Source organism: Peromyscus maniculatus, chromosome 1 (genome assembly GCF_049852395.1).
Source record: "Peromyscus maniculatus bairdii isolate BWxNUB_F1_BW_parent chromosome 1, HU_Pman_BW_mat_3.1, whole genome shotgun sequence".
NCBI classification, from domain to species: domain Eukaryota; kingdom Metazoa; phylum Chordata; class Mammalia; order Rodentia; family Cricetidae; genus Peromyscus; species Peromyscus maniculatus.
This window is the reverse complement of record NC_134852.1, coordinates 179,824,181-179,851,524: the sequence shown is the minus strand read 5'-3', so window position 1 is coordinate 179,851,524 and position 27,344 is coordinate 179,824,181. Positions and strand designations below refer to the sequence as shown.

The 27,344-nt window shown below is 36.1% G+C and overlaps 1 protein-coding gene across 9 annotated transcripts in view; it reads left to right on the top strand.

The window, feature by feature from the left end:
- The window catches only part of Rfx3 (regulatory factor X3), a 259,080-nt gene that overhangs the window by 164,782 nt on the left and 66,954 nt on the right, over positions 1–27,344 (top strand). For 6 of the 9 annotated variants that reach the window (XR_013047992.1, XR_013047991.1, XM_006987452.4 and 3 more), the window contains 2 exons: positions 964–1,222; positions 19,185–19,259. Coding sequence is in view for 7 of the 9 variants with exons in the window: in XM_006987452.4 (XP_006987514.1) it covers positions 964–1,222; positions 19,185–19,259 (334 nt within the window). In the remaining 2 variants the exon portion in view is untranslated. The remainder of the gene's footprint in view (positions 1–963; positions 1,223–19,184; positions 19,260–27,344) is intronic. The other 3 variants (XM_076561780.1, XM_076561773.1, XM_076561765.1) reach the window with 1 other exon arrangement.

Below are 27,344 nucleotides of genomic sequence, written 5' to 3'. Positions count from 1 at the left end.
TTGGCCAAACCGTGAGAGAATCGACTTAGAAAATAGCAAGCTCTGGAAATGTTAGTTTATCATTTGAAAATTTAAAGATATAAGCAATTGAAGTGTTTGTGACTGTGCATTTTTATATTTCTTGTAGTCTTGTAACTTCTTGTGGGCTTTTATACATTAAAAAAAATTAAAGGCATCCCAGTAAGATGTCATCAACTGAAAATGAAAAATCAGATAAACTTAATCAGAACAGACAAAGAAGAAAAGGGCAACATGGGTGGTCAGCAGTGTCATCCTGGAAATAGGTCAAAAAGAGACAAGAGCTGAAGGAGCCTTTTAGCCTGGTATTTACATTTGGTCACAAGTGACCTTATTAAAAGTCACTTCACTGAAAGGCTAAGGGCAGAAGCTTGACCAGACTTTTGGAGAGATGGCAAGTGAGTATGTGAAGAGCTGGCATGGTCTTTAACAAGGGGGAGCACTACTACACAGACATGGATAGTGTTTTAGCTCAAAATCTTTTTGGTGTTAAGCAAGGAATCCACAGAAGCCTCTTCAGATATGAAGGATGATCACCATGGATGGGAAGTGGTACAAGAGGTTGGCTTGTCAGGTCCCCAGTCATGTTAGATTTCAGTCTTTCTAACAGTAGCACATACATGAGCATTTAAATGCAAGGAAAGCATTTGTGAACAGATTTCTGCAGTGAACTGACCTGTTGATGAGTTGGAGATGAGCTCCTATGGAGGGTAAATACACTACAATACAGAATCAAGTTACGGTTCTCCTTAAAAGAAAATGACATTTAATTCAAAGAGGAATCAATCCTTCTACTGATGGGAATAATATTTAATAGAAAAATACAAAATCACAGGTTTCAAAGGCTGGACAATAATGATGTGTTTTTAAAAATATTTGTCTTAAAGAGAACAATCGTGATATAAACAAGCTAGTAAACTTCTTCTTCTTTTTTTCCTTCTAAAGCCGAACAACAACTTATCCTTATACAGAAACACAGATGTACAGCCAAAACACTGGAGGAAATTACTTTGACACTCAAGGAAGTTCAGCACAGGTGACAACCGTGGTGTCCTCCCACAGTATGGTGGGTACTGGTGGTATTCAGATGGGCGTCACAGGAGGACAGCTCATCAGCAGCTCCGGAGGAACCTATCTGATTGGCAATTCAATGGAGAATTCTGGTCACTCAGTGACACACACAACTCGAGCCTCCCCAGCGACAGTAAGTGTTTGAGCTTTTATTTACATTGGCTTCTGTGGCTTGTAGTGTGCTGTTTTCCTCTGTGCAGGGAAACAAATCACATAGACTCAAGTAGGGCAAAGTGTGTTACACAGTTTTCATATCCTGCCACTTTACAGGATGTAAGAGGTAGCATTATGAAGAACATTATTGACATGTATGTCCTAATTCAGTAAGTAGAAAGCTTTTATCAGTAATAGAAAGTTAGATTAGAGAAATGAATTTTCCTAATGTAACTACTGACTTTGTTTTATTTGGGGGCTCATGCTAGAATCTTAGCACACAGAGATTGAAGCAGAAGGATTGTTGTGAATTCAAGGCCAGGTGTATTATATACCACCTGTACCATACTTTAATAAATACATTTAAAAACTGGTTTGCTTTTACAATAGAAAACTACATGTACTTGTTTTATCAAATTTATATTAATGCTAGTATTTAATTTTTTTAAAAATAATTCTGTGGACTACATTCCTCTCATCCTAGCTCATGAGAGGCCGGGACAGGAGGATTGTGAGTTTGAGGCCAGTCTGGGCTATGTTGTGTGGCTCTGTCCGAAGATGTGTTGCTATGTACTATATTGCATTGGCCAGAGTCACACTGTATATACGAAAGAAAGATTCTGGGAAGCACTGGTAACAGATGATTCATTCACAAGGAGAGACGCCTGTGTTGGTGCTGTGAGCAAATGATAGAGTGAAGACACATCGTCATATAGCACTTTTCAAGCTTTTCAATTTAAACATGCATTTTGACACAGAAGGATGACACATGTCAGTATGAGAGTATTAATTTGTTGAAATGGCTTCAGAAATATAGGAAGTTATATATCATTTGATATCATCAAGGTGTAAATTCAACTATGTAGAAAAGGGAGATTGATCACCTGATACAAAAGAGCAATGGAATTGACTTCTTACTTAATTCATATGAAATAGTGGTTGTGAGGCCAGGGCTGTACTTCAGTAGCATCATGACAGTGCTTAGTGTGTTCCAGGTCCTGAGTTCCACCCCTAACACTGCAGAGAGGTGGGGAGTGTAGTGCTGGGCCTTCGAATTCAGTGTGAACACACTTTATTCATTGTGTCACCACCACATGGGCCTTTGTTCTTGAAACGGAATGAGGGAGTGGTGGATTGGGGAGAAAAGAACATCAGTAAGAGGCTTCTAGTCCCCACCTGATGGGTTTTCTCCAGGGTGGTCTATGTACTTTGTATTACTCTTGTGTCTCTGTGGGGCTGATTTGTCCAGGCTCTCATCATTATTAGTGACCTTTCCCTAATCAAAGTTTAGAACCCTCTATTTTTATTTAATTCAGTGTTTTTCCAACATCAGAACAGATGTTCTGAGTAGAATATTTTCTTGCATTTTTATACATATTTTTGAAGTGCTTCTTATATGTATTGGCTCTTATATGTATATGCTTTTAATAATCTTACACTTCTAAATTTTTCAGTCATACAAGTGTTTATACAGATTACAAAATAAAGAAATTACCACTAATCAGCCATATCCTCTCTAGCCATATTACTCTATCAATAAAACAAAGTGCTATACTCAGTAAGTTTTGGTTTCATTCTAGCTTTTAAAATCATGACAATTACAAAAGGATGATGAAATATCATAGACAAAACAGTAAGTTTATATTTGTCACCAAAGGAAAATGGTACCAGTAGTTTATAACATGCCTATTATGATATATGTCAAATGCCATTCCCAGTGGTAGGGAAAGTATCCTGTATTTCTCAAGGCCTTTGTGCTGTCTCCTTTTCACCTCACCGACTCTCTCACGCTGACGTGCCTCCCTTATGCCCTCATTCTTCCTACGTCTCCTCTTGTAGCCATTCCCATTTGCCTTCACAACAGTTCTAGCTACCCAAGTCTTCCCAGGAACAACTTAATGAATGTTTACTTAATTTGTAAGCTCTGTTGCTAAATTAACTAAATGTTGTACTTCAGGTCGTTTATATATAGTTATAGATATTAAAAGGATTAATTTTATAGTTTTTTACTGTGGATGCCTTTGTTTTTCTTTATTTTTCATTTTTCCAGACAGGGTCTCTCCGTGTAGTTTTGGTGCCTGTCCTGAATCTCACTCTGTAGCCCAGGCTGGCCTCGAACTCACAGAGATCCGCCTGGCTCTGCCTCCCTAGTACTGGGATTAAAGGTGCTACCCCTGCCCGGCTGTTTTTCTATACAGAGTATGCAAGATGACATTACTCCTAGAGCTTCCACTATACAACTTTGGAATAATTTATCATTATATCAGTTTGTCAAATAAACCCATAAATAACTGAGTTATAGCAAGTAAGAATAGTTGGAACTATTTTTGAAATACCAATTTACTATAGATATAGATAAAAATTTGCACTTAAAATATCTATTTCTGGGGAGTTATGAGTGTGATGTGATTTGGGTTGGGGTTGTTTTCTTTTTACATTAATACTTTTAGCCAAAAACATATAAAAGTTGACTAAGAAGAGAAATTTTGGGTGTATAGGCCCTCACTGAAACCGTGTGATAGTTACGAGTTATCTAAACCTATCTATATACATCTGCTAGTGTTTACTATGTTTCTTTAAATTTATTACCAAGCTATATATTTGATTTACATCCCACCTCAATAATGCTGAACATATTAGCTCAAATTACAGTGTGATTTCTCTTACCACTTTACAGTTTGATTTTATTATAGCAAATTAGCAAAATTAACTGTTATTTACCCCTGGAACGCTCCCTACTATTCTCCTCTTGCCAAATGCTGAAAACCAATACCTTGCTTCATTGTTTTGATCATTAGAAATCAGCGTGCTTTCAGTAGGTGCTTCTTGCTGTCATGTGTCTTTTTCAGTCCCCATAGAACCTTTAGGCATATCTGTGAGCACAGTGTCTGGCAGCCCGTCTTTCCACATCAGGCCATATGCTGTATGCCATTTAAGTTAGCATCTCCAACTGGTCTTGTTGTGCCTTTAACGTGTAGCATAGCTAATATAACTGACTATAGGAATCCCTGGTGTTTTAGCCAAAATGCAGAAAACAGAGTCACCTCTCTATAGCCACAGATCTCTCCTCCAGGGATTCAACCAACTCACCGAAAATACTTGGGAAAAAATGTGGGCATGTACATACTTTTTGCTTGCCATTCTCCCCCAAATGGTGTTGTATATTAACTATTTTCATAGCATATTTATGTTGTGTTAGGTCTTATAAACAGTCTGGAGAAGATAGAGACAGTCTGGCATGCATTCAGTCCTCAGGACTCACATAGAGAAAAGAGAAAACTGACTCTCAAAAGTTGCCCTCTTACCTCCACATGTGGACGAGCATGTGCATGCACATGTGCACACGCATGCACACACACCTCATTTTTTTTTAAAGAAAGTACACAAAAGTGTTCTGATAGGTTGTATACAACTAATACCATATCTTAAATAACGGATATCTGGTATGTGATGAACAGTCCTGGAGAACAAGGGCCAACCATAGTCACCTGGGCCATTTCTGAAGAGCAGAGAGTGAGTGCAGCAGCATCATTAGTTCCCTTCATTCAGTTGATTGGAAACTAGTTAAGACAGCTCACCACCACAACTCACTTCTGACTAGCAATTTCCTGCCTTGGTCCTCAGAATAGCTTTATTGATGATGCTCTTATACAATCTACTTGTGTCTGTACAGAAATATTCAACATATCTTAAGAAAAGCTTAATGTGCAAATAGCTTCTATGGCATGCCATTGAAGAAGGTTGATGATTTCACATAGATACCACGGTAGAGAAAAATCAGTTACCATCTCCTGGTATACTTTCCTCCTAGAGTAAAACATGTTTATCAGAAACATTCTTACTCTACTGCAGTCATCTGGATTATTAGTAGAATAATCCAGATTTTTATTTCAAGTATAACTTACTTTTAGCTTTATAACTTTAAATGAAACAAGCTTTATTAGGGTGATTTAATACTTCATATTTGGCTTGTTATAATGGCAATGAATTTTATATAAGAATATATTATGGTACAAATTATTAGTATTCATATTTGATGACAATACTACTGTTCCTTTTACTTACTATATCATGTGGTCATTAAGAACCCATACTTTATAAATTATGTATGTGTATACCTATATGTACATATATATTATAAAAATACATACATAAAAGACATTTTTCTGCTGATACTAAGAATTTTAAGAAATAGTAATAGTTTTTTTGGATCACCATCAGATATGAGTTCAGCTAAATTGTAATGGGAATAAGTGTTTTAGATTCCTTTCAAATGAAATTAGGGATCTATTGTTGTTATTTCATAGACCTTAAGGTATGGGAGTTGGTTCTTGTCATGAGTCTGAGCCGATCACACCCCTCTCTCTGACTGTGTCCCTAGCTTTCCTTCATTTTATTTGAAGTTCTTGGGGTTTTTGGTAGCATCTACGTTTATAGAATTTTAGAACTTTGAAAACACAGTCTTCATTTACAGAGCAAAACTTGTGAATGCAATGATATTTTTGTGCTCATAACAGCATATTATATCTTATGCTTTTCTAAACAGTAAATGACGATATGATTTAAGAACCTTTTCTCACTCCTCTATTAAGTAATATTTGTATTGTGTATTCAGTTATTGTTTTGTTCTTCATAACTAAATTGTATTTCATTAGGCATTTTTAAGACTGTGATTTAAAGTTAATTTTAGGATCTATTTGTAATAATTATTATATACATTTAAAAGCTTTTGGTAATATTAGATTCTGCCAAAAAGCACACAGAGAATATGTTGAATGTAATATTTTATATCTCTTCTAATTAATGTAAAATATAATATACCTTAATTATTTGGAGAAACTTCAGTGGAGAAACTACTACTATATACATAAAACTTAGCTTGATTTATATAATGCAGCAAAATCCGATTCAGTTTAGAATTGTAGATGTTCTTATTTCTTTTTCCGGTGCTTTAATTGTTCATGTATCCAGTATAAAGTATGCTCTTTCTAAAACAATAAGTATGTTTAACTGCCCAGAAAACCATTTGCCTTCTCATTCCCTTGTGGATGTTGACGCAGTGGCCATTTGTTTCATTTCAAAATTTCTGTTAATTTTTATACAAATTATTCAAGCATTCTTAAATTGTACATTGAAAAGGTCAACTACCCTGCATGCTATGTCTGCCTCTCAGCCCTGAAGTCTTTTGTCTTCTCCGGAGCAGTCAGTGATACCAACTCTTTAAGTTTCAGTCAGAAATATCCCAATAAATATATTAGTAGAATAGTTAATCAATTTTCACACAAGTGAAAACAAAAAGATTTTTCTTTTTTTGCCTCTAACGATGACTTAGAGGACTTTTTATATCAATGTATAGATGGCTATTTATATTTATGAAAAATAGTTAGGTTAAACATAGCTGATTTATCTATTTTACCTTACCCAAGGAGAAATATTTGATATTCATCTTTGAGCTATAGCTTTACAACTATATAAAAAACAAAGTAGTCACATAACATCAAAATTTATTTGTCTTCTGTAAGGGTAAGCTGGGGAGAAGATAATTTTAAAGTTGGGAATATGTATAATTATAAGTCAAATTTCCTACTGTATAAAAATGATTTAGTGTTCCAGCTGGCTTAAGTGTTTAAGAAAACAGTACTCACATGAGCAGAAGCACACATGATCTCAGCATTTCTCTTTTGCTAAGACCAAACGGAGCCTTCAAGGGAAATGTTCAGATGGAATATCAGGAGTCTTCTGCTTCCAGTGCAGAATCATAATTGACTGACATAATTGACTCTGGGACCTCGTCTTAAAGTCTTAATTAAATAGGACTTTGACTGGCCTGTAGTCCCCATCTCTTCCTCTGCGTCCCATCCAGCAGCTCCAGCCTTAAGCAGACAAGAACTAGAGGCAGTAATTCTACATTTAAGGCTTAGGACAGTCCATTCCTAGAGATCTTGACAAACCAGAAGGTTAAGACAAATGGAATGATGGGTCTCTAGTCTTCTGTGCAAACAGTATTTCCCTGAATTTTTAAAGAAGTTACAGTAATGACTAATTTATTTGAGAAGGGAGGTACTTCATATTGTAGCTGCATTTCAGAAAAAATAAGTATATTGTAATATTTCAGAAATAGCTGCATTTTATTTCATATAAATTCTGAATTAAGATTATTAGTGCTGGTAGATAGGAAAGTAAGTTGTGTCCCTCTTGGCTGGTTGTATTGTTTTTGTCTTGATATTCCTTCCATTTACAAATCAAACTTCAAATTTACTTGTTGAAATTACTATAAATTTTCAAATGAAAAAACACTAACTTAATATTTCATTCTTAAAAATTTGGTATATAGCTAAAGTGTGAAATATATTGGTGATATATAAAACAAAGTTTTTTATAACATCACAGTTAATGTTAGACCCATAAAGTTTAATACTTCTCTCTGATTTAGTGGGGAAATACAACACATGCATATGGATAATTAACAGTTCTCTAGAGAGTGGGATTTTCTCATGTGCTCATGTTTATAAGTTCAGCTTCCACAACATGCAATGTGACTGCATTTGGTGTGTGCATAGCTACAGTTGTGTTTACCAGCCACAGAAGCAGCTCCTTTATTGTGTTGTATTTTGCTTCTGTAGCTAGGGTTCAACTCTAACTGCAGTAAATTTCATAAGCTAGAAGGTTTGTAATGCAGTCTCAGATTGTAAAAAATAATTTTACACATTCATTTTCAGACTTTTTGGTATAAGTTTTGTGAGTTTTCCATTTGACTTATAAGAAAGAAAGGTACGATCACTTTTTCTCTTAATACTCTTATTTTATAGTCAAGGTATCCTCAGGCTATTGTTCCTCTGGCTTCAGAGCCCTGGATGCTAGGTTTACACACATATACTACCACACACAGATAATGTGATTTCTTTAATATGCTTTAAAATGTACAGGAAAGATGCAGTAAGCAAGAGATGGCAACAAAATATAAAAATGAAAGGGAAATTAAAAACATCAGAATTTGAGTTGATGGGATGGTATCTGATAAATTATGGAGAATCAGATGAAACCATTTAAGAGATTTAGTGAGGTAGCTTCAAACTCTAGAGTCAATAGTACTAGATGTAAGCAATGTTAGCAAATATAATGGGAACAAAGTTATAATTTACAGTTAAAAAGTGACTATCTCTGAGGTATTAAGGTTTGACATTAGCCCTTAATCTCACATTTCAGATATTCTTCCATGATTAGACTGTTGGAAGTTTTAAGAATGAAATAAGGTCTAAATTTAATTAAAAACTTAAAACTATTTATATCCAGAATTTTGTGTTGACAATGAATGTTACATCTTTGTATTCATGTATTTGAATTTGAATTATCCTCTTATTCCATATTTGTAACATTTCACATGTGTGTTTGTGTGTGTTCTGGAATTGAACTAAGGGTTACATGCATGATAAATTGTGCTCTACCACTGAACAGTCCTACAGCTTCTCTCTGTGAACCACTGAATTGGTTGTTTTAGCTGCTCTCTTCAACAGTAATTGTAATGACCTGGTGCTGTGTTTCCATAGAATATGTCAGTGGAACTAGCTCCATCACTAAAAGCTTGTCCTTTAAAACAAGAGTTGAAATCCATAACCAACACATCAGACTACAGTTTTTGAAAGTGTTTTTGGTTAGTTTTATCCTCTCATTATATCATTTTTAAATTTGAAGGTTAATGTTTAAAAATTTTTATTTGATTAATTTTTGACTCCCAAAATCATAGTTGTCTTCTAGTAATTTTGCTAATGAAAGTTCAAAGCCTTAAAAAAAAGCACAAACCCATATAGTACTTAGACTTCAAAGTCTGTCTTTAAATAGAGCACTTGCCTGATTGTGCTGCTTCAGTAATAGTGACACTCTGACTCTGGCAAAGGGGAAAAACAACCTTTGATTGCACTGTAGTGTAGTGTTCCTCCAATGTGAGTAGGTACTCCAGGGAGCATCAGTGGACCCCATTCCCAGAGCTCTGACTTAGTGACTGTTGGCAAGGGGCCCAGAATTTGCAGTCCTAACAAATTATAGTAATCACTGCTATTGCAGTGATTATATAGACTACATACAATAGTGAAGATCAGAACAAACTGGAAAGGGCTAGGTCCATTTGCAAATATAAGCTTGATCTTAAACCCTGTCACTTAATGCTAACTCAGCAGAGTCATAAAGGGTAATTCTAGCCCCTGGCTTCTCTAGTGGTTATATCATCATAATCTGATTATATCAGCCTCATAGATGGTGAAGCTGTAAGTTAACAGAGTAGTCACACCCAACAAAGACAATGCTTTCACAATCTAAATTTAAACACCAACTATTATCAGAACACATCTGATATATATACATTTCTGATCCAAATGTTTTCTTCTTTTTCTCCTAAATACTTTCAGAAGAACTTCAGGTAATAATAATAAAATAGTATCACACTTCAGGTTGAACATGTGTCTTAGAGTTTCTATTACCATGAAGAAACACCATGATATGGTGACTCTTATAAAAGAACACATTTAGTTAGGGCTGGCCTACATTTCAGGGATTTAGTCCCTTATCATCACGGTGTGTGGAATGCTATCAGACATAGTTCTAGAGAAAAAGCTGCGAGTTCTACATCTTAATCTTTAGGGAGCAGAAGTGAACAGACACACTGGGCATGTCTTGAGCATATAGGAGATCTCAAGGCCCGCCTCCACAGTGACCCACTTCCTCCAGCATGGTCACACCTACTCAAACAAGGCCACAGCTCCTAATAATGCCACTCCCTATGGGTCAGGCATTCAAACACGTTAGTCTATAGGGGCCATTCCTATTCAAACCACCACAGCATGTGTTCATAAATTTTACAAATTCTCTAAAGTCACGAAACTATCAATGAATTAAAATTGGAAAGATTTCATGTATTACAGTGTTTGCAGGCCATAAAATGTGTGTTTTCTAAGTGCATAGTTGTAATGGCCAGCAATGTTGTCACCCTTAATTATTTTCTGAACCAAGATGTAAAGTAGAACTGGCTAGATGTGTTCGGGGCATTTTCAGATTTTTTAAAGAGTTAAATCAGCAGCCTATTTTGAATCTCTCTCAGTTAGGCTTCTTTTTCATATTGTATCAACACTGCATATTGATTAACATTTTCCCTAAAGTTACAATTTTAAAAGCAATACTGTAGCCAGCGCCTTAGTTTCCTGGGTTGAAGATAGATAGTCCTTTGTGTATTTCTCAGGCCTCTTGAGGGGGAAAAAATAAAAGACTCCGCATAGATCTTTAGAAAATACTCAGTCACTTGGCCTGAACTGATGATGATTTAACTACTTCGTTCAAGGCATTTGAAACTTTTCAGATTCCACGAGACATTGATATCCAGGACTTGTGTTCACGAGTGCACGTCAGTATGCCCTCATATTTGACTATCTTTGTGGTAGTATGGATACATATATGACTGAAATCAAAGCTCCTTGAAGTGATACCTATGTCATGGCAGTGAGCTCTGCTTGTTTTCTACTCTCTGTGCTTTCTTTCCACACAGCCACCCTGTGGGCATCCTCCACCCTGTGGGCATCCTCCACCCTGTGGGCGTCCTCCTCTCTGTGCTTGCAGCTTCTCCTAGCAGACATTCCCTGGTTCTGGCACCTCCACTCTTCTTATTGTCCATTGCAAGTCAAGCTTCATTTTCACATCTTTACCTAGTGCTCTCTTGGGGCCGCTCTAAAGGGAGTCTGACCCTGCCTTACATTTCCTAATAAATAGATAACTGTTAACAGTGGTACAAGACTTGATGACTCCCTCAGTCTTACATCTCTCATGCGAGAAAAACCCCTCCCCTGTAGAAGATGCTACCCAGGTTCTGCTGCTGACTTTGGATGGAACTTAGCTACCTTGGACCACAGTTGTATCAGCCTGTGTGCTGTCCCTAAGGAAACACTTCCCTAGGCAGATGATTTCTGTGGCTAGGGAGCCCCTTCAGTGGCATTCTGAGTTTAGTCTTGCTCTTATCAAGTAAATTTGCATTTTCATAAGTGCTAGCCTTTGATTGGTGGAGCCTTATCCTCAGGTCACCTCTGCTATTGCCCTGCTGCTTAGTGGCTAATTCCTTTTTAACATTACAGCCTCTGTTTTAGCACAGGCCTTGGCTGCGATTTTGAGCTCTTGACAAACTGCACATTTAAAAAATATCTTTCTGCCCCTCTTGTTCCTTTTTTTGAGATTTATTTTTTTCTACTTTTGATTTTGTGTATGTAGGTGGTCTATGTGTAGGTGTTTATGCACATGAGTTCATGTTTCCATAGAGGCCAGAGAAAGTCAGACCCTCCTGGAGCTAGATTTATTCATGACTTTGAGCTGCCTGATGTGGGCTCTGGGAACTGAACTCAGATCCTCTGCAAGAGCAGGATACACTCTTGAATTCTAAGCCATCTTTCCAGCCCCATCCAGCTCTTTCTCACTGTCAACATAGATAAGTATGGTGAATAATTACCATGCTTCAAACTGAATTCTATCCTGCCTTAATATTTCTTACACAAAAAAAGCCATTAGCTTTCGATTTAGCTCTGCTTAAGTTTTCTGTACTAAAGCAGAATAAAGTCAGATTCTTTTTCAGCATATAACCTGAATGGCCTCTAGTCTAGTTCCCTATACAGTCCTTCCTCCCCTCTGAAATCTCGGGATCCAGGGCTCTCCCATTCCCGTTTCTCTCAAGCATTCTTTTTTTCATTTGACTTAATTTTATTTTATGTGCATTGGTGTTTTGCCTGCATATATGTGAGGGTGTCAGAGTCCCTGAAACTGGATTTACAGACAGTTGTGAGCTGCCATGTGGGTGCTAGGAATTGATCCCGGGTCCTCTGGAAGAGTAGCCAGTACTCTTAATTGCTGAGCATCTCTCAGGGCCATCTTTCTCTCTCAAGCCCTCTTATCTTCCAGTTGCCGTCAAATAGCACATTAAGCTTTACTTGCAGAATTTGAGAGCTTGAAAGGCAGCTCAAGGAAGGAGGGCTTTATTTCGACTCACAGCCCCTCTTGTCAGGGCAGTCACAGTGGCAGGAACTTGAGGCAGCTGATCACATTGCATCCATAGTCAGGAAGCAAAGGGAGATGGACACTTACTCTCAACCCACTTTCCCCTTTGGATTCAGTCCATTACTTCCACCCTTGAGGGGCTCCTGAGGTTACAGAGTCTTCCAACCTCCATTATCTGATCTAGATGATCCCTCAAAGGCATGCCCAGAGGCTAGCCTGATCTAGATAATTCCCTATAGGCATGCCTAAGTGCTAACCTGATCTAGATCATCCCCTATAGACATGCCCAGAGGCTAGCCTGATCTAGATAATTCCCTATAGGCATGCCTAGGTGCTAACCTGATCTAGATCATCCTCATAGACATACTCAGAGGCTTGTCTTCTAGTTGGTTTTTAGATACTGTCAAGTTGACAATCAACATAAATTCACAAATATAAAGAAAATTAGTTTGGATTTAGAGTGATAAGTCTTGGATTCCAAGCAAACTGAATGCCCATGCAATCTCAAGACAGTCCCTCAGTTCCAGAGAGCCTCAGTTTTCTTATATTAAAATAGACGTATTCTATGGAAACATGTCTATCTAATATGAAAATATGCCTATTGTATTTTATGAGGTGGTTGTGAAAATCAAATGAGAAAAAAAAGGCTGAAAATACATCTAAGAGTCAAGAGAATATGCCTTCACCTATAAAGAAAATAATCGTAAATAAGATGATATAATTGTTCAGTTGTTCATGTTATCACATTTGCATAGATGTACATGAATGTGTATGTAAATACATGTCAGAGGGATCCTGTTTTTTTGTCCTGTGTGAATTATAAAACACTTACCACCTCTTTGTTTTGTTGTCTTGGCAGTAACAATTGCTCCAAAATAAGTACTGTGTTCTAACCTCTCAGTTCCTTACACCAGAAGTGTTTAAGAAGATTTTTCTGAATTTTTTAGAGTTATTTATTTGATTTTGTGTGTATAAGTATTTTGCTTGCATATAGTCTATGCACATCAATGTCAGAAGAGGCCATCAGATCCCTCGGAAATAGAATTATAGATGATCATGAGCTGTCTGGTGTGAATGCTGGGAACTGAACTCAAATCTTCTGCCAGAGCAGGTTGTGCTCTTAACTACTGGGCCAGCTCTCCACTGCCATTTTACTGAATATTTATAGGAACTGAAGACTTTTTATATTCTCTAGAACATAGTTGTGTTTCTTTTCATCGGGGGGTGGTTGGCTACCAGCCCACGAGGGCAGAAGCAGTGAGCAGGGTCCGAAGCCCTTGAGTCTGATGGAAAGAACTTCTGGGAGTCAGCTTCAGAAAGACAGCTCATGTTATTGTTTCAGCAGTAAGGTATATAACAGTCCTTAGGGTTATAGGCGGGAAGCACTGATTGGTCATGACACAGCACCTAATTATTATATAGGCAGGAAGAAGGGGGGCACTTATATGCTGAGTCATACAGCATTTACAGGGAGCTCTGTGCACTTAGGTATGGTAGCAGCTCAGCAAAATAAGAAGCCATCCCAGTAGAGGCATTCTTCTTTATTGAAGGCAGTGAGAGTGATAATTATCACACAGAATATAATTGTACTAGTGAAACGTTACTTCTGTTTCGATGACACTATACTATTTTAGAAAATACATTATCGGCCTCTTTTTTGAGTATGAACAAAGAATAGAAATGTAGTTTTTTTCTTAACATCCAAGCATCATTGGCCCCTCTTCTCTCCACTCTGGTCTTCTTTAACTCGGGACCTAGGTGGGACTTTCTCTGAAGTTCCTTTGGAGATACTGATTTGTTGTTGTTGGAAGTAACATAGTGTGGCTCTGCATGCTTGGAAACTGCCACCTTATTCATGATTCCAGGGAGGCAGTGTATTTTTGGTGATGAAAATGTTTTCAGCCTGACTTTTGAGCTACATGTTTGTTATGCTCTCTCTCTTTCTTATTAGATGATAAATACTGTGTCCACTTCCTTGAGGTGTTGTTGAATCTTTGTAGGAGCAATGCTGAATGGAAAGTACTTTATCTCCCTTACTTCTGATTGTCAAATCCCAATTCCTGAGAACTCAGAATATTTACTTACTCTTCTAGTCTCCTGCAACATTTGCACATTTGATATATTTTTAAACGTGTTGTCCACCTTACAAAGTACATGCATTTTTTTTCTTGAATTAAAGGAGCCACATGTAAGTATCCTTTTTGCCACATGGTCATTTCTACTACATGTGTGACTGTATAAAGCAAATTCTTGTTGCTATGACAAACATTTGAGAGGAGAAAGAGAATGAAGGGAAATTTATTATAACTCACAGTTTGTGCCTGTGGTCACCTGGTCCCATGATGCCAGGAGCTTATGAATGAGTAAATTACCTCATGATGGCCAGGAAGCAGAAAGAATAGGCAATCAAAAACCACTCAGCACCTTCAAGAATGAACACTCAATTTCCTTCTTCTTTACATTCTATCCCTTTACATTCCCACCACTTTTCAAAATGCTTCCAGTTGCTAACAACCAAGAATTCAACACATGAGCCTCTGCAGACATTTCATATTCAAATGATTACATTCTGCCCCTGTTCTCCAAAAGCTTATGACTACCTCATAATATGAAATGCATTTACTCTATCCAAAAAAGTCTCCAAAGTTAATAGTTCTAAGATTGCTCAAAAGTCCGAGTTTCAAGTCTCTGGGGCTGAAGGCAAACTTGGAAGTTAAAAAACGTACTGCGGACTGCATGCAGTTGCATAAATAAGAGTGCAGTCAAGAGGGACAGGACCCAAACACATCTGAGACCCAGCATGGCAGCGTCAAGTCCCAGAGCTCCCACGCCTGTCAGCTTTGGCGTTGTATGGTGATGTAAACTCCATAGCACTTGGGTAGCCTGGACCGTGCAGCCTTACTGCTTGCCCTCATTACCTTTTTTTCTTTGTTAAAGTTATCTGTACTCATTGATGGAAGCTTTCTTCCAACGACATTCCGTGTTCCTAGAGTACCATACTCTCAGGGGTCTCCATTTCATCTTCTTCACCATCATCAAGTCCCATTGAAATTTGGATAGAATCCTCCCTGGCCTTGGAGCTCTTATATTCTGTATGCCTGCAAAACTAGCATCATGTGGGCGTATCAGGGTTGGATGCCAGCCTGGGTCTCTTGTCCTCTGGCTACAGTAGCTTCAGAATGCCCAGCAGGCTGAATAAAAACCCAAGTTCTTTCCTAGGAAGTCCTGTGCAGCAAGGGCCACAGCAGATGTTGCCTCAAGCCTTTCAAATGAGTTGAAACTTTCCTACCCTTGAGCCTTAGAATGGGTGGGGTCCAGCCAGTTCCTTAGGTGTAAACAAGTATCCTATTTTCCAGATGCAAAATACAGTTTCTTTTGTTTTTGTGTTTCAATTTTGTTGTTGCTGTTATTACTGTTGTTGTTATTGGTGGTGGTGGTGGTGGTGGTGGTGGTGGTGGTGGTGGTGGTGGTGGTGGTGGTGGTGGTGGTGGTGTGTTTGTATGTGTGTATGTGTGTATGTTTGTGTGTGTGTGTGTGTGTGTGTGTGTGTGTGTGTATTGGTTTATATATGTGGTATATGCACACATGTATTTTGAAATATGGGTGCCTTTTGTTCCCACAGAGGCCAGAGAATGCCACTGGGTGTCCTGATCTATCATTCTCTTGCCTTATTCCTTGGAAACAGTTTCTCATTGAACCTGCAGCTAGCCTGGCAGCCAGCAAACCCAGTAATCCTCTGGTTTCCACTCCTGACAGCAGTGGAGTTAGAGGCAGGCGTGCAGCCATGCCGGGCTTTCTTTCTGAGTATAGGCATGTGATCATGTATGGGAGAGTGTGTTGGAGCAGTCTCCTCTCCAGTGAACAGGAAAGAGAAAGAGATTGACTGTGTCAGTGTGAACTTTCTCATCTCCCTCTTTTATCTCTCTGGACTCTGAACCTAGAGAAGGCCTGTTACATTTTGAGTCTGTCTTCCCCTTAGTTGTTCCTCCTTAACAGCCTCACACACACACGAGGTGCACTGTGCTATCATGGGTGCTTCTTAGTACAGTCTGTTAACAGTCAAGCTCTTCCGTCATAGTGGCCATTCAATTTTCTAGCCCGGAAGCCAATAAACCAGTGTAGCTTTTAACAGGTGCTCCAGGCTTCCTATGGTTCCTTTTCCCAATTGAGGAAAACCCATTTAAGTATTCAGTGGAGTCATGTCTTTTGAGAATCTCATGTTTGATGAAGGAGGTAAGGGACACCTATATGTGCTTTAACCACCCCCTTTCCCATTCCTCCAGGTACCCCAATGCCAAATACAATTTTTTGTAGAACTTCCCTTTTCTCACAAGTTGAGTCAGTCACAATAAAACTAACAGTGAGGGGCTCTGCCTGTGTTTTCTGCTGGGATCAGGTTTCTCTGATTGTGGTCATCGTAAACTGCTCTCAGCTGCCTGCTCAGATAGCTTTGGTTTTCTAACTATGCCCTGCTGTCCCCCCCCTTTTTTTTTGTCATGCTACAAAGAAAATGTTCAGCTTTCCTGTAATGATGTGTCTGGAAGTCTGGAATATGAATGTAGATAGTTTTCCATGTTACTCGAGCTTAAAGTTTCTATTCAATTCATAAACATTTGTAAGGTACATTTAGCCCCATGAGCAACAAAACCCACTGTTCTAATCAAAACCCACTTCCTGCCTTTATTTGAAATTACCTTTCAAACATTCATACACTTTCCCTCAAAATATTAATGACTTTGTTTTTCTTGGTTTAACTCATAGGAGTGTGTGTGTGTGTGTGTGTGTGTGTGTGTGTGTGTGTACACCACATGCTGCATTCATTTTCCTAATATGAGCACACCCTGTGCCGTTTTGCTTCCTAACTTGCTTCAGCTCTTGCTTCCTAGAATACACTTTCCTCATGTTTTTCACTAGGGAATATGTCTCTTTCAATATGAATTTTAAACTCAGAGAATATTTAAACAGTGAAAAATGTGTACAGGTCTATAACTCTTTTTAAGTACAGTTTGTCTGAATTGAGGGTTCACAGCTTTGGTCATATTCTCAGAAGTTGTATTCTGAAGGATCAGCACTCCCAAGACAGGCAGTGTATCTGTCCTGGTAGATGCAGTTGGATCTGTTTCTCCCTGCCATTTTGCCACCTTCCCGGAGTTTCTTGTTAAATGGCTCAAGGGGACCACCATATATAGCTCAGTAGAAGGACTGGGAGCAGTCTTCAGCATACACAAAAAAATAAGACAGAACCAGAAGACAGGCTGAGTGGAGTGGCTCATTGCCTGAGCACCTGGCCTCCTAGGGCATCAGCTGGAATCAGGCGCTGCCATTGTAGCCATGTCAGCAACACAAATAGTTCCCGCAGGAAACCCATTGCTGACAGATCGGACTGAAGCTGCTGCCTCAGAAACCCTTGGTAAGGAGTGTTCCTGAGCGGGGTTCAGCTGTTAGAATTCTGGTAATTTTTACCTTTCATGTAAACCTATAAAGTCAAAAATCAGGGATCGTTTTATATTTGTTTATTAAACTGAAGTTTCACCTCAAAATTCCTACCCTCAGACTTTAAAGAAACTGTAGGCATTCTAGCAAAGTACAATTTTGAGCAAATTCTTCTTAGAAATGATTTATAATCACATGAATGTTTCAGCTATCTTATGCTCTTTCTTTCCCTTTGAAAATAAGAGCACTTATTTATCCTTTTATGAGATAGAATACCAAGCTTTTTTAGTTTAGCATCTTGGCAAAAAATATTTGCTCCTTTCATTCACATTGTGTATTCTAAAATGAGATCATTTTTAACATACACAATATCACTTTTTTCTGTTTATTTTTGAGTTTAATATTAATTTTGTTACCATCTCAACTGCTGTAGGGAATAATTTAAAAGCCACTTTGCCTGGTTTTAGGATCTCAAAAATAGCTAACTATAGAATAAATTATTGTACATCTTTATGAATTGATAAATGCTTACACTGAATTGTTGATGGATTCATAGTGTGAAAAATTAATGAAGTTTGTCTTCTCAGATTGTATAATGATATTTTTAATTAGCTACTTTTACTATAACTCAGTTCCCAAATGCATGCTATTTAGTCCCTGGCTCAATAGAATGTGCAGTAGTTCCGTGAACTGAAGGACAGCTGCCTTACATGTGAGGTCATCAAGAGTGCCTCAGATTTGTCCCTGGAAGCTGTTGCTTAAGGAGACTTTTGTGATTGCCCATGGTGTGCTGGGGTTACACTGAATGTAACTGATTCTGTTCTTGTCCATTTTTTTGTTGGCTTTGAGTTATTTTCTCTTCTCTTTTTTCTGCTGTTAATTCTAATATTTCTGCTTCATCATCATGTCCTAAAATATAATATAGAGACCATAGTCACATCTGAATGCTCACTTGACCTTTCCCTCCCAAATTTTAATGCAAGAGTAAAAGAGGAATGTGTAGATTTACTAGCTTTTAGGCATAATGAAGGGTTTTTGTAACTTGCATTAAAATACTAATGCGTATTAAACTCCGATTTTGTTTTATGATTTTCATTTTGTGGCAGAACAGAACAAATGCTAAATATGCTTTAGGAGTGAGGCTATATAGAGAGGGGCCAATATCCCACATCTTGAGCTATGCAAGTAAAAAATATTTTCTTATAACTAGAACAATCTACCAGGGTTCTTGATCCTTGGATCTTCATACTGATTATAATTACAAAGTGTTCAGAAAGGTTTACTATTATAATTGAGCTTATTATTAATGTGCATATTATATTTCATTCTCTAGGGATGGGAAAGCTGGGGAAAACACATTTAGTGATAGCTCTTCATTAGCCATCATTGAAGAATGAATTAGACTTTAAGAATCGATCAAAAATTTCTGGTCAGCCTTTTATTACTATCTTGTCTTGAGCCCTTTTTTTAATGACATCTATTATCAGATTGAAATGGCGATTGAGACGCTGCAAAAGTCTGACGGTCTGTCCACTCACAGAAGCTCTCTTCTCAACAGCCATGTAAGTTGCCTCTTCATGTACACTAATCTCTTGCTTGTTCTGCATGTGTTGCTTGCCTCTAAGTGCTTGTTTTATTTATTTCCTTATTTATTTTGCTTCTTAACCTTCCTTTCTCAAGCTTCTTCAGACTCTAACCATTTAATGCCCATTTTACACAGTGGGATGTCTCAGAACCACAGTGTGCTGCTTACTGGGTGTTTGTGCTTTTTGTCTATATATACAAATTTGAAAATTAACGACAAGCCACCATGTATTTCTAAAATGTAATTGATATTGTTTTTAAACATTTAAAGATTTTTGCCCACATATTCATTTCCTCTGAAGCAAAACTTTGTAATACACATCTTTACATCTGAGACATAGAAGCAACCTTGTCCACTGTGTGCCTGGTATCAGTCTTTAAGTGGATAAGTAGTCACTAAATGCCAAAAGCAGTGATAAACTATTTAAAATGCATTCACTGGTAAGACTGTAAGGTAGGCAGGTCACAGTCACGGATGAACTCAGGTCCTAAACAATGAAGAGAAATGACAATGGGCCAAGTTGTACGTAAGCCGTGAGTTGCTAATGTCTGAGGCAAGCAGAGTGGCCTCACTGGTCTTGAAGCTCTTACGGTTGCCAGGTCCTGCATCACTGTAACATTGGTAAGTTGTGTGAAGTCAACATTTTCGTTATCTGTTCAAATTTGAGGAAACCAGTGAAAATGCTTGTTATGGTTATTTTTAGAAGGTGATTTCTGAATGTATGGGGATGTCAGTGGATCGATGACTTAAGTCTGTTATAGGTATGTGTGCTAGAGATTAAGATTAGTGACATTTGAGTAAGAATTAGATATTTCCTTCCAAAGTGATTTTTTTTTAATTTAGGGATAATTTATTGTGGTTTCTTAATTTGTCTTAATATTTTATGACTAAAACTTTTAACATTAAAATCACTAAAACATAATAATTTTCAAAACGGCTATAATATTTTTAACAGTCATATAATTTATAGAAAATATTTCACTGTGTTTTTTAAAAAATATTTGAACTTTGAACTAGTTAAGATTTCTATTCGGGAATACCAGTTGTTTTTGATGTTCTAATGTTTGTTTTTGGAGGAGGTGTTTTGACTCATTCCTTTTTCAAGAGAGGTTTCTTGGCAAACACAAACATGTTAGCCAATTTGCAGAAGGCCTATAATTTTGGTGAAAATTATAGATAGAAACTATAAAATAAGGATATATATTTTGTCACCTCTGTTTAAAAACAATTTGAACACAATTTTCCACTCTTTGTCCTTAAATATATCCTGCTTATTGGAATGAGTCTGTGGTTGTGTTAAAGGCTAGTTTACCATATGCTATTAGGATGCATTTGCCAGTTTGTATATTGGAAATAGCAAGTGAAAATGCTTATCACTTCCAACCAGACGTGTGCAGGCATATAAGTATTTTTAAAAATAAATAGAAATTTGTAGTTGCTCTTTTGAAATTTTCAGATTTCTGAATTGTCTCTGAAAGCCAATTCTTATTTCACTCTTGAGATATGAAATATAGCATAATATGTTGTTTAAATTTAACTTCAATAACCCAACTTTATTGATATTTTCATGAACAATAATGTAGGTATAAGAACTTTTTTAATATTTCTATTTGTTTGAAACTTTTGAAATATTTTTCTTAATTGGAACTTGTGAACTAAAATTCATTATCAGTGATGGTGTGCATGAAGCTGCTCAAACAACACAATTATGTAGTCTTCTCTGGTTTTGTGTTTCCATTGCGTAGTGTAGCAAATCTTCCATCTGCTTAGCTGTGTTTCATATGGAGGGAGGGTGGATACAAATGTTGCTCGTGTGCTGCTGATAATCTGTGTTTCCTCCTTCACTCATTTTTATTGCTTCTCTGAAGTGGTCGGGTTTGTTCAAAAACTGTAGGGGGAGTTCAGTCTTTAGAAACAAGAATGGTTCTGGAGATGGTTTATGAACAGGATCAGATGGTTTAGCAGCAGGATCAGTGTTCTACTGATGCCCATCTGGTTAGCTTCTCCTTGAATGCAGAAAACATTTACATTGTCCCTTAGGAAGTTCCTAATGCTCCTGACTTTCATTGGATTTTCCCAAACAGCTGGAATAAACAAACAAATACGTAATAATATCTAATAAAGTAAAATATAGAAATAAAAGCAAAGGAGAATAAATAAAATGCTGCTTAGTACATGTCCTCAGGCTGGTGACTTCTTTCTTAAGGTGTTCCAAATTCTTCAGACTTCATTGGTGATTTTCTTTCACATAGCAATTTGACAGTGGAACGATATTTTAAAAGGTATTGCCCATATTTTAAATGTTAATGAACTATGTTACCATTACCCATCACGAGGATATAATATAAACTTATTTGAGATTTATAGGGTTCTTTGAGGTAGTTGAGTTCACCTTTATGATGATTAGTTCTCTGAATTAGCAGTTTCTACAAAAGATCTATCTCATTAGGAAGAGAATTAGGGATCATTATCTATGTGTCTATATTCAAACTTTTAAAAATGGATATTAATAGTAACTTTTAAGCATAAAAGCCTGTTTTATTTTGTGATATGGTACAGAAATTATTTCCTGTATTATCCATATTCATTTAATTAACAGTAACTCAGAAAAATTATTACATGCAAATTAAGTAAATAATCCCTTTCTAATAGAATCCAACTTGACTCTTTCCTTTTCCTCTTCTTTCCACACATTTGATGATGAAGCAGTATTTTATTTTATACCCATTCTCTGAGTATATTCTTTTTTTAAAAGAGTACTTATTTTTACTGTTGACCTAAATGTTTGTATGTGCACCACATGCATTTCTGGTGCCCAGAGAGGAAATAGGAGGACAGTGGATTCCCTGGAACTGAAGATGGTTGTAAGCTGCCATGTGGATGCTGGTAACTTAAGCCTAGGTCCTCTGGAAGAGCAGCCAGCACTCTTAACCACACTGTATTCCCAGCCCTTTCCAGTGTTTTTTTAAAGAATATTTATGCTACCAATCCATATTCATTATTTTCAATATGCGTTATCATTCACATTAAAATGCAAGTGAAATTTCTATGTTTGGTACACAATACTGTGTTCCAGATATGGCTGAGGAGAATTAGGCTGCATACAGTGCTTTAGTCTGTTTTTGTTAACCTAGTGGCATTATGTCAACATTAACACCATAGACAACTGATAAATATTTGACTACTAAAAATATCTAAAAGAATAAGGATTTTTGTGGTTTGTATTCTAGCACAACCCTAATCCCTAGAACAGTGCTGGTACGTAATAGTAAATGCATACTAAATATTATCTAGTGGATGAATATCAGAAACAATAGAATGAGACAGACCCTTTCTTTAATCTTCTAGGGTTCCTTCCCCAGTCACATGAATGCCTGTTAGGAACTCGTACATAGACTGTATTGATTTCTCTTTTTGTCCCCAAACATTCAATCAGTGTGTATATATTAGTAGAGGGTTCTCTCTTATGGCATTCTAACTGAAGGATGAATATGCAGTTCACTTTGAAATTTCCTGCATACATCTTTAAGATTAAGAGTAACTTTTTCCTTGTAGTCTAATTCTTTAAAAGTTATACCCCAAAGTGATATGATTCATCTCTTTGCATTTTAGTATGTGCTTTCATTTTAGTTTTATAAAATTATTTTCATATACTACTTTTATGTGTGTATTTTATTTTTAATTTATATGTATGTGAAGGTGCTGTTAATAATTTTATAGAACTGCCTAAGTCCAAAGATTATCTAATTCTTTTAGTTACAGATTTTAGCTTATTTTGTACTCTGAGCTGTAATTAATATACATTTCCATTTAGTATTTGTATTATATCCAATTTAGGATGTTTTGGATTGTAAATTTCAACATAAAATTATTGTGAAATTAATTGCTACTAGCATTTGCATAGTGCACTTAAGCATGAGTTTCTTTTTTAATTCCACTTAAAGTGTATGAAAACCTCTAGGCATTTATATTTTCAGAATTTCCACAATCTAGCAGACAGTTGATTCATAATTCTTACAAGCTTAAGCTACTGAAATGTATCTAGCTTAAAAAAAAAAATCTTGGATTTTAGTCATTCACCCACCATTGACTTGGCTGTGTTGTAAATAAAAATTAATATAGGCCTGTCAAAAGTACAACAGGTGCACTGAACTTAAGTGAATCCTAATTGATAATAATTCATCTCTAATATGCCGAATGTTACATTTAGATGTTAATTGGACAGCACATTATCTATTTATTTTTATTTGTCGATTAATGTTTCCCTTTAGGAAAAATAGGAACCATTCATCCTCTGTAATCTGTTCTGATTAATACAGATTAAATTCAAAGTTGAAAGATGCAATTATCTTGCTTTCTACCCTTACATTAGTATATTTTGGTTCATTATTAGAACAATTAGATTTCAAATATAAAGGTCAAAAGTTTCTATGTTACTTCACAAGCTTTAAATTTTGTAAATATAGCCACTTTATGAAATAGTTTATTAAAAGAATAAAATAAGAGAAACAGATACCCAAAAAAAAAAAAAAAAAAAAAAAAGCCGGGCGTTGGTGGCGCACGCCTTTAATCCCAGCACTCGGGTGGCAGAGCCAGGCGGATCTCTGTGAGTTCGAGGCCAGCCTGGGCTACCAAGTGAGCTCCAGGAAAGGCGCAAAGCTACACAGAGAAACCCTGTCTCAAAAAACCAAAAAAAAAAAAAAAAAAAAAAAGAGAGAGAGAAACAGATAGTTGCTTTCTAAACTTCTAAATGTTAAGGGTATTGAATTCTAATGTCCAACTGCATTCTGTTAAAGGGAAAACAGCAAGAAACAATGTACCTTATAAGAGTTACTCAGTTCCTTTGGGTAGGCAGCATGTGGGACATAACATCTTTTACATTATAGTACAGAAATGTAACTGCTATGTTTCTGTAATAATAAAAAATAATACTACCTAGTCCTGTGCTTTAGAATTAATTCTGATTTATAATTTCATGATGTGTCAAAATCAGAAAATTAAATAGTAATATGTAGAATGTAGATTAAATATTCCAGCTATGTCTCCATGTCTGTTCTGTCATATTCTAGATGGTGCATTGCTTCTCTAGTAAGTCTCTTGGATAATAACCATAGATGGTATGGACTCCATAGCAGCAGACCAGGCCCTCTATCTTCAGGGTTTATTTCTGTTGACCCTCTTCTCTCCTTCCACATAGTCTCCATGTTTCTGCGAGGAATAAAGTGCTTCCTTTTGATGAGATGAAGGTAGAAACAAATGTAGCTTTGCTATGGTCAAGTCCTAAGTCACCAAGACACCTGTCCTGGAACTTACAAACCAACCACAGCTGTATGCTGTGCGGTATGCATGTGTATACTTAGTTGTGTGTTCACATTGGTAAATTCATATTTTTTGTAAATAAACATTTGGGGGGATATAAACAATATAGGAAGAAAATGAGCTTTCAAAACAGGCCAAAATTTTCACTTGTATGTAAAAGGATTAAATAGCTATTCTGAAACAAAGCTTAATTTTCTCTGAATTCTCCAGCTGTGGTGTGGGTAACATCATTTAGGATTCTAAGTAGTTTATACCACCTTTTGCTACAAGTAAAGAAGACATTTTTGCCACAAGGAAAGATTTATTTTTTACATATATAAAAATTGTTACTAAAATAGGCCTGATATACTCTCACACCCAATCATTGTTGGACTTGAAGCATTTTGTGGTGACCTTTGATTCTTATGTTAGCTTCCACTTTTATTAAACACACTGTTTAAAATTTATCAAATATTTATACTTGCTTTTTCAAAATCTTTTATAAAATGTTTTATCTCTAAGATATTATCCTTGACTGTGAAAAATGAGTAAGCTCATGTACCCAGTTATATTTTTACTTCTAAGTAGTTAAGTGTTATAATGATACTAGTATACAACTATGGTAGTATTGTTTCATTTGTATTGATTTATATATTTGTATTGATCTACTTTTATTTGTATACTATATTTATAAAGTTCACATTTTAAAATTGACTACTCCATTTCTGGACGGAAATGTCCTTTAAGATTTTCTATGTAAGTATGTCACCTGCTCATTATAAAAGGAAAGAACATTGGATCATTTCACTCCTCTTTCTTAATCATGTTATTTAGCCTTTTATGGACGCACACATACACATGTGCCCACACACATGTATGCGCGCGCGTGCGCGCGCACACACACACACACCTTTACTACATTTAACTTAAATGTGTTTTATGATGTGTGCGTGTGGATATGAGAAATTTATCACACCATTTGCAACTGCTTAAAATATTTTCACTTTATACAAAATTCTTCCAAGAACTTTTTATTTTTAGTATTTCCTTGTTAACCCTTGATATTAAGGGTCTGTGTTTCTATTTTTAACATGTTAAAAATACCCATAGAAGGCCATTGTTTCTTGCTCAAACTAGCTCTAACTAGGCTGTAGCTCAACTCTGTGCAATATGTTCACATGGCTACTTGAATTCCACTTGAAGTACTTTCAAATCCTGATCATTTTACTGAGGCGCATGGATGAAATATGAGCCAGGTTTGTATTGCTGTATTTTGTCTTTCTTTCTTTCTTGTGTTTTATATTTTTAAATTCTTGAGATTTAAAAAAGGAAAACCTCAAAAGAAGCATGCCAGCCCACTGTTCTAAGTAGAGTACTGACTTTGACCTCAGTGACTTAATGCATGTTTGAGTTTACCTCTGATGTTTTATATTAAACAGATGCCTCTATAGAACATATGCTGTGTGTTATTTTCAATACACAACACTCATTTTTTAGTGTCTCTGGAAAACTTTTACTGATATGAAGGTTAAAAATAAACACTATGAAAAAAATTACTTTATGACTTTTAATACTTTTTCTATCAGTATAAAAAAGGAGAGCTAATTTGTGTAATCTTTTTAGTGTTTTATAGTGTTGAATTATTTAAGACACAATACATATTTTAAGTTTGTATATTCCTATAGATATGTGTTCCTTAGGGAACTAGAATTCTTCCTGAATGGGACATAATTTTATTTTTACAAGTATCTTATATACTTTGTGGTGTATTTCAAAGCCATTAGTTATTGCAAGTTTGATGATGTGTTTAACCTTTTAATGATTATGTAGGGATGTTTGAATTTGAAATGCTGTAGAAAATTCAGTTGTTATAGTTTAAAAATAATTGAAACATTTTGATAATTTTTAGAAGAAATCTGAAAGTTCTGGTTCCAAGTTTCATCAAAAGTCTTAGATGACATGCATAAATTTGATAGATAAAATAGAATAATTCTTTGATTTACATGGATGTCAAGATCCTCATCTCTTTTAGCCTTTGAGTAAATACCTAGAGGACAGGTAGATTCACATTCATCTTTGAATTATTTTACTTCGATAATTCACACTTAATTACAATCTGGGTTCAATGTTTGCTCTTTACTATTCCATTTATACATTCCATGAAGATGGTTGAGACAAATAATATAAAACATTTGCTGCTTTAATGGCCTGTTGGTCTAGAGTAACTAGGAAATAAGAATTAGAAACCACACTCAGGCATATAGACAATATATAACCTTGGAGAAATCATCTCCATTTATGTTACTTCTTTTGTAAGGAAGTAAATGAATAACTTGAAATTTAGTAACATATATATATACATATATACATATATATACATATATACATATATATACACATATATACATATATATATGCAGAGATCTTTCTTGTACACTCCAAATTTAAACATTTTTCAAAAAATAAAGTGCAATATAAAAGTTTAAAATGTAAGCTATAGGTGAAAAAACATTATTTACTACTTAGCATGGTAATGTTCCTTCCAAAATTTTGAGGAAAAAAGACACCTCAACTTTGAGGTAGAAAATTGAGATGATTGTAAAAAATATTGCCTTTTGTTATATAGAAGTTATTTGTAACCTCTAGTGGGTGTACTTCTTTGGAAGGAAGAATGACTAAATTTTGCCTATTTGCAACATTTGTCCTAGTAGATAGTAATGTTATTGTATTGTCTAGTGGTAATTGGAGATAAATAAATTGTAAT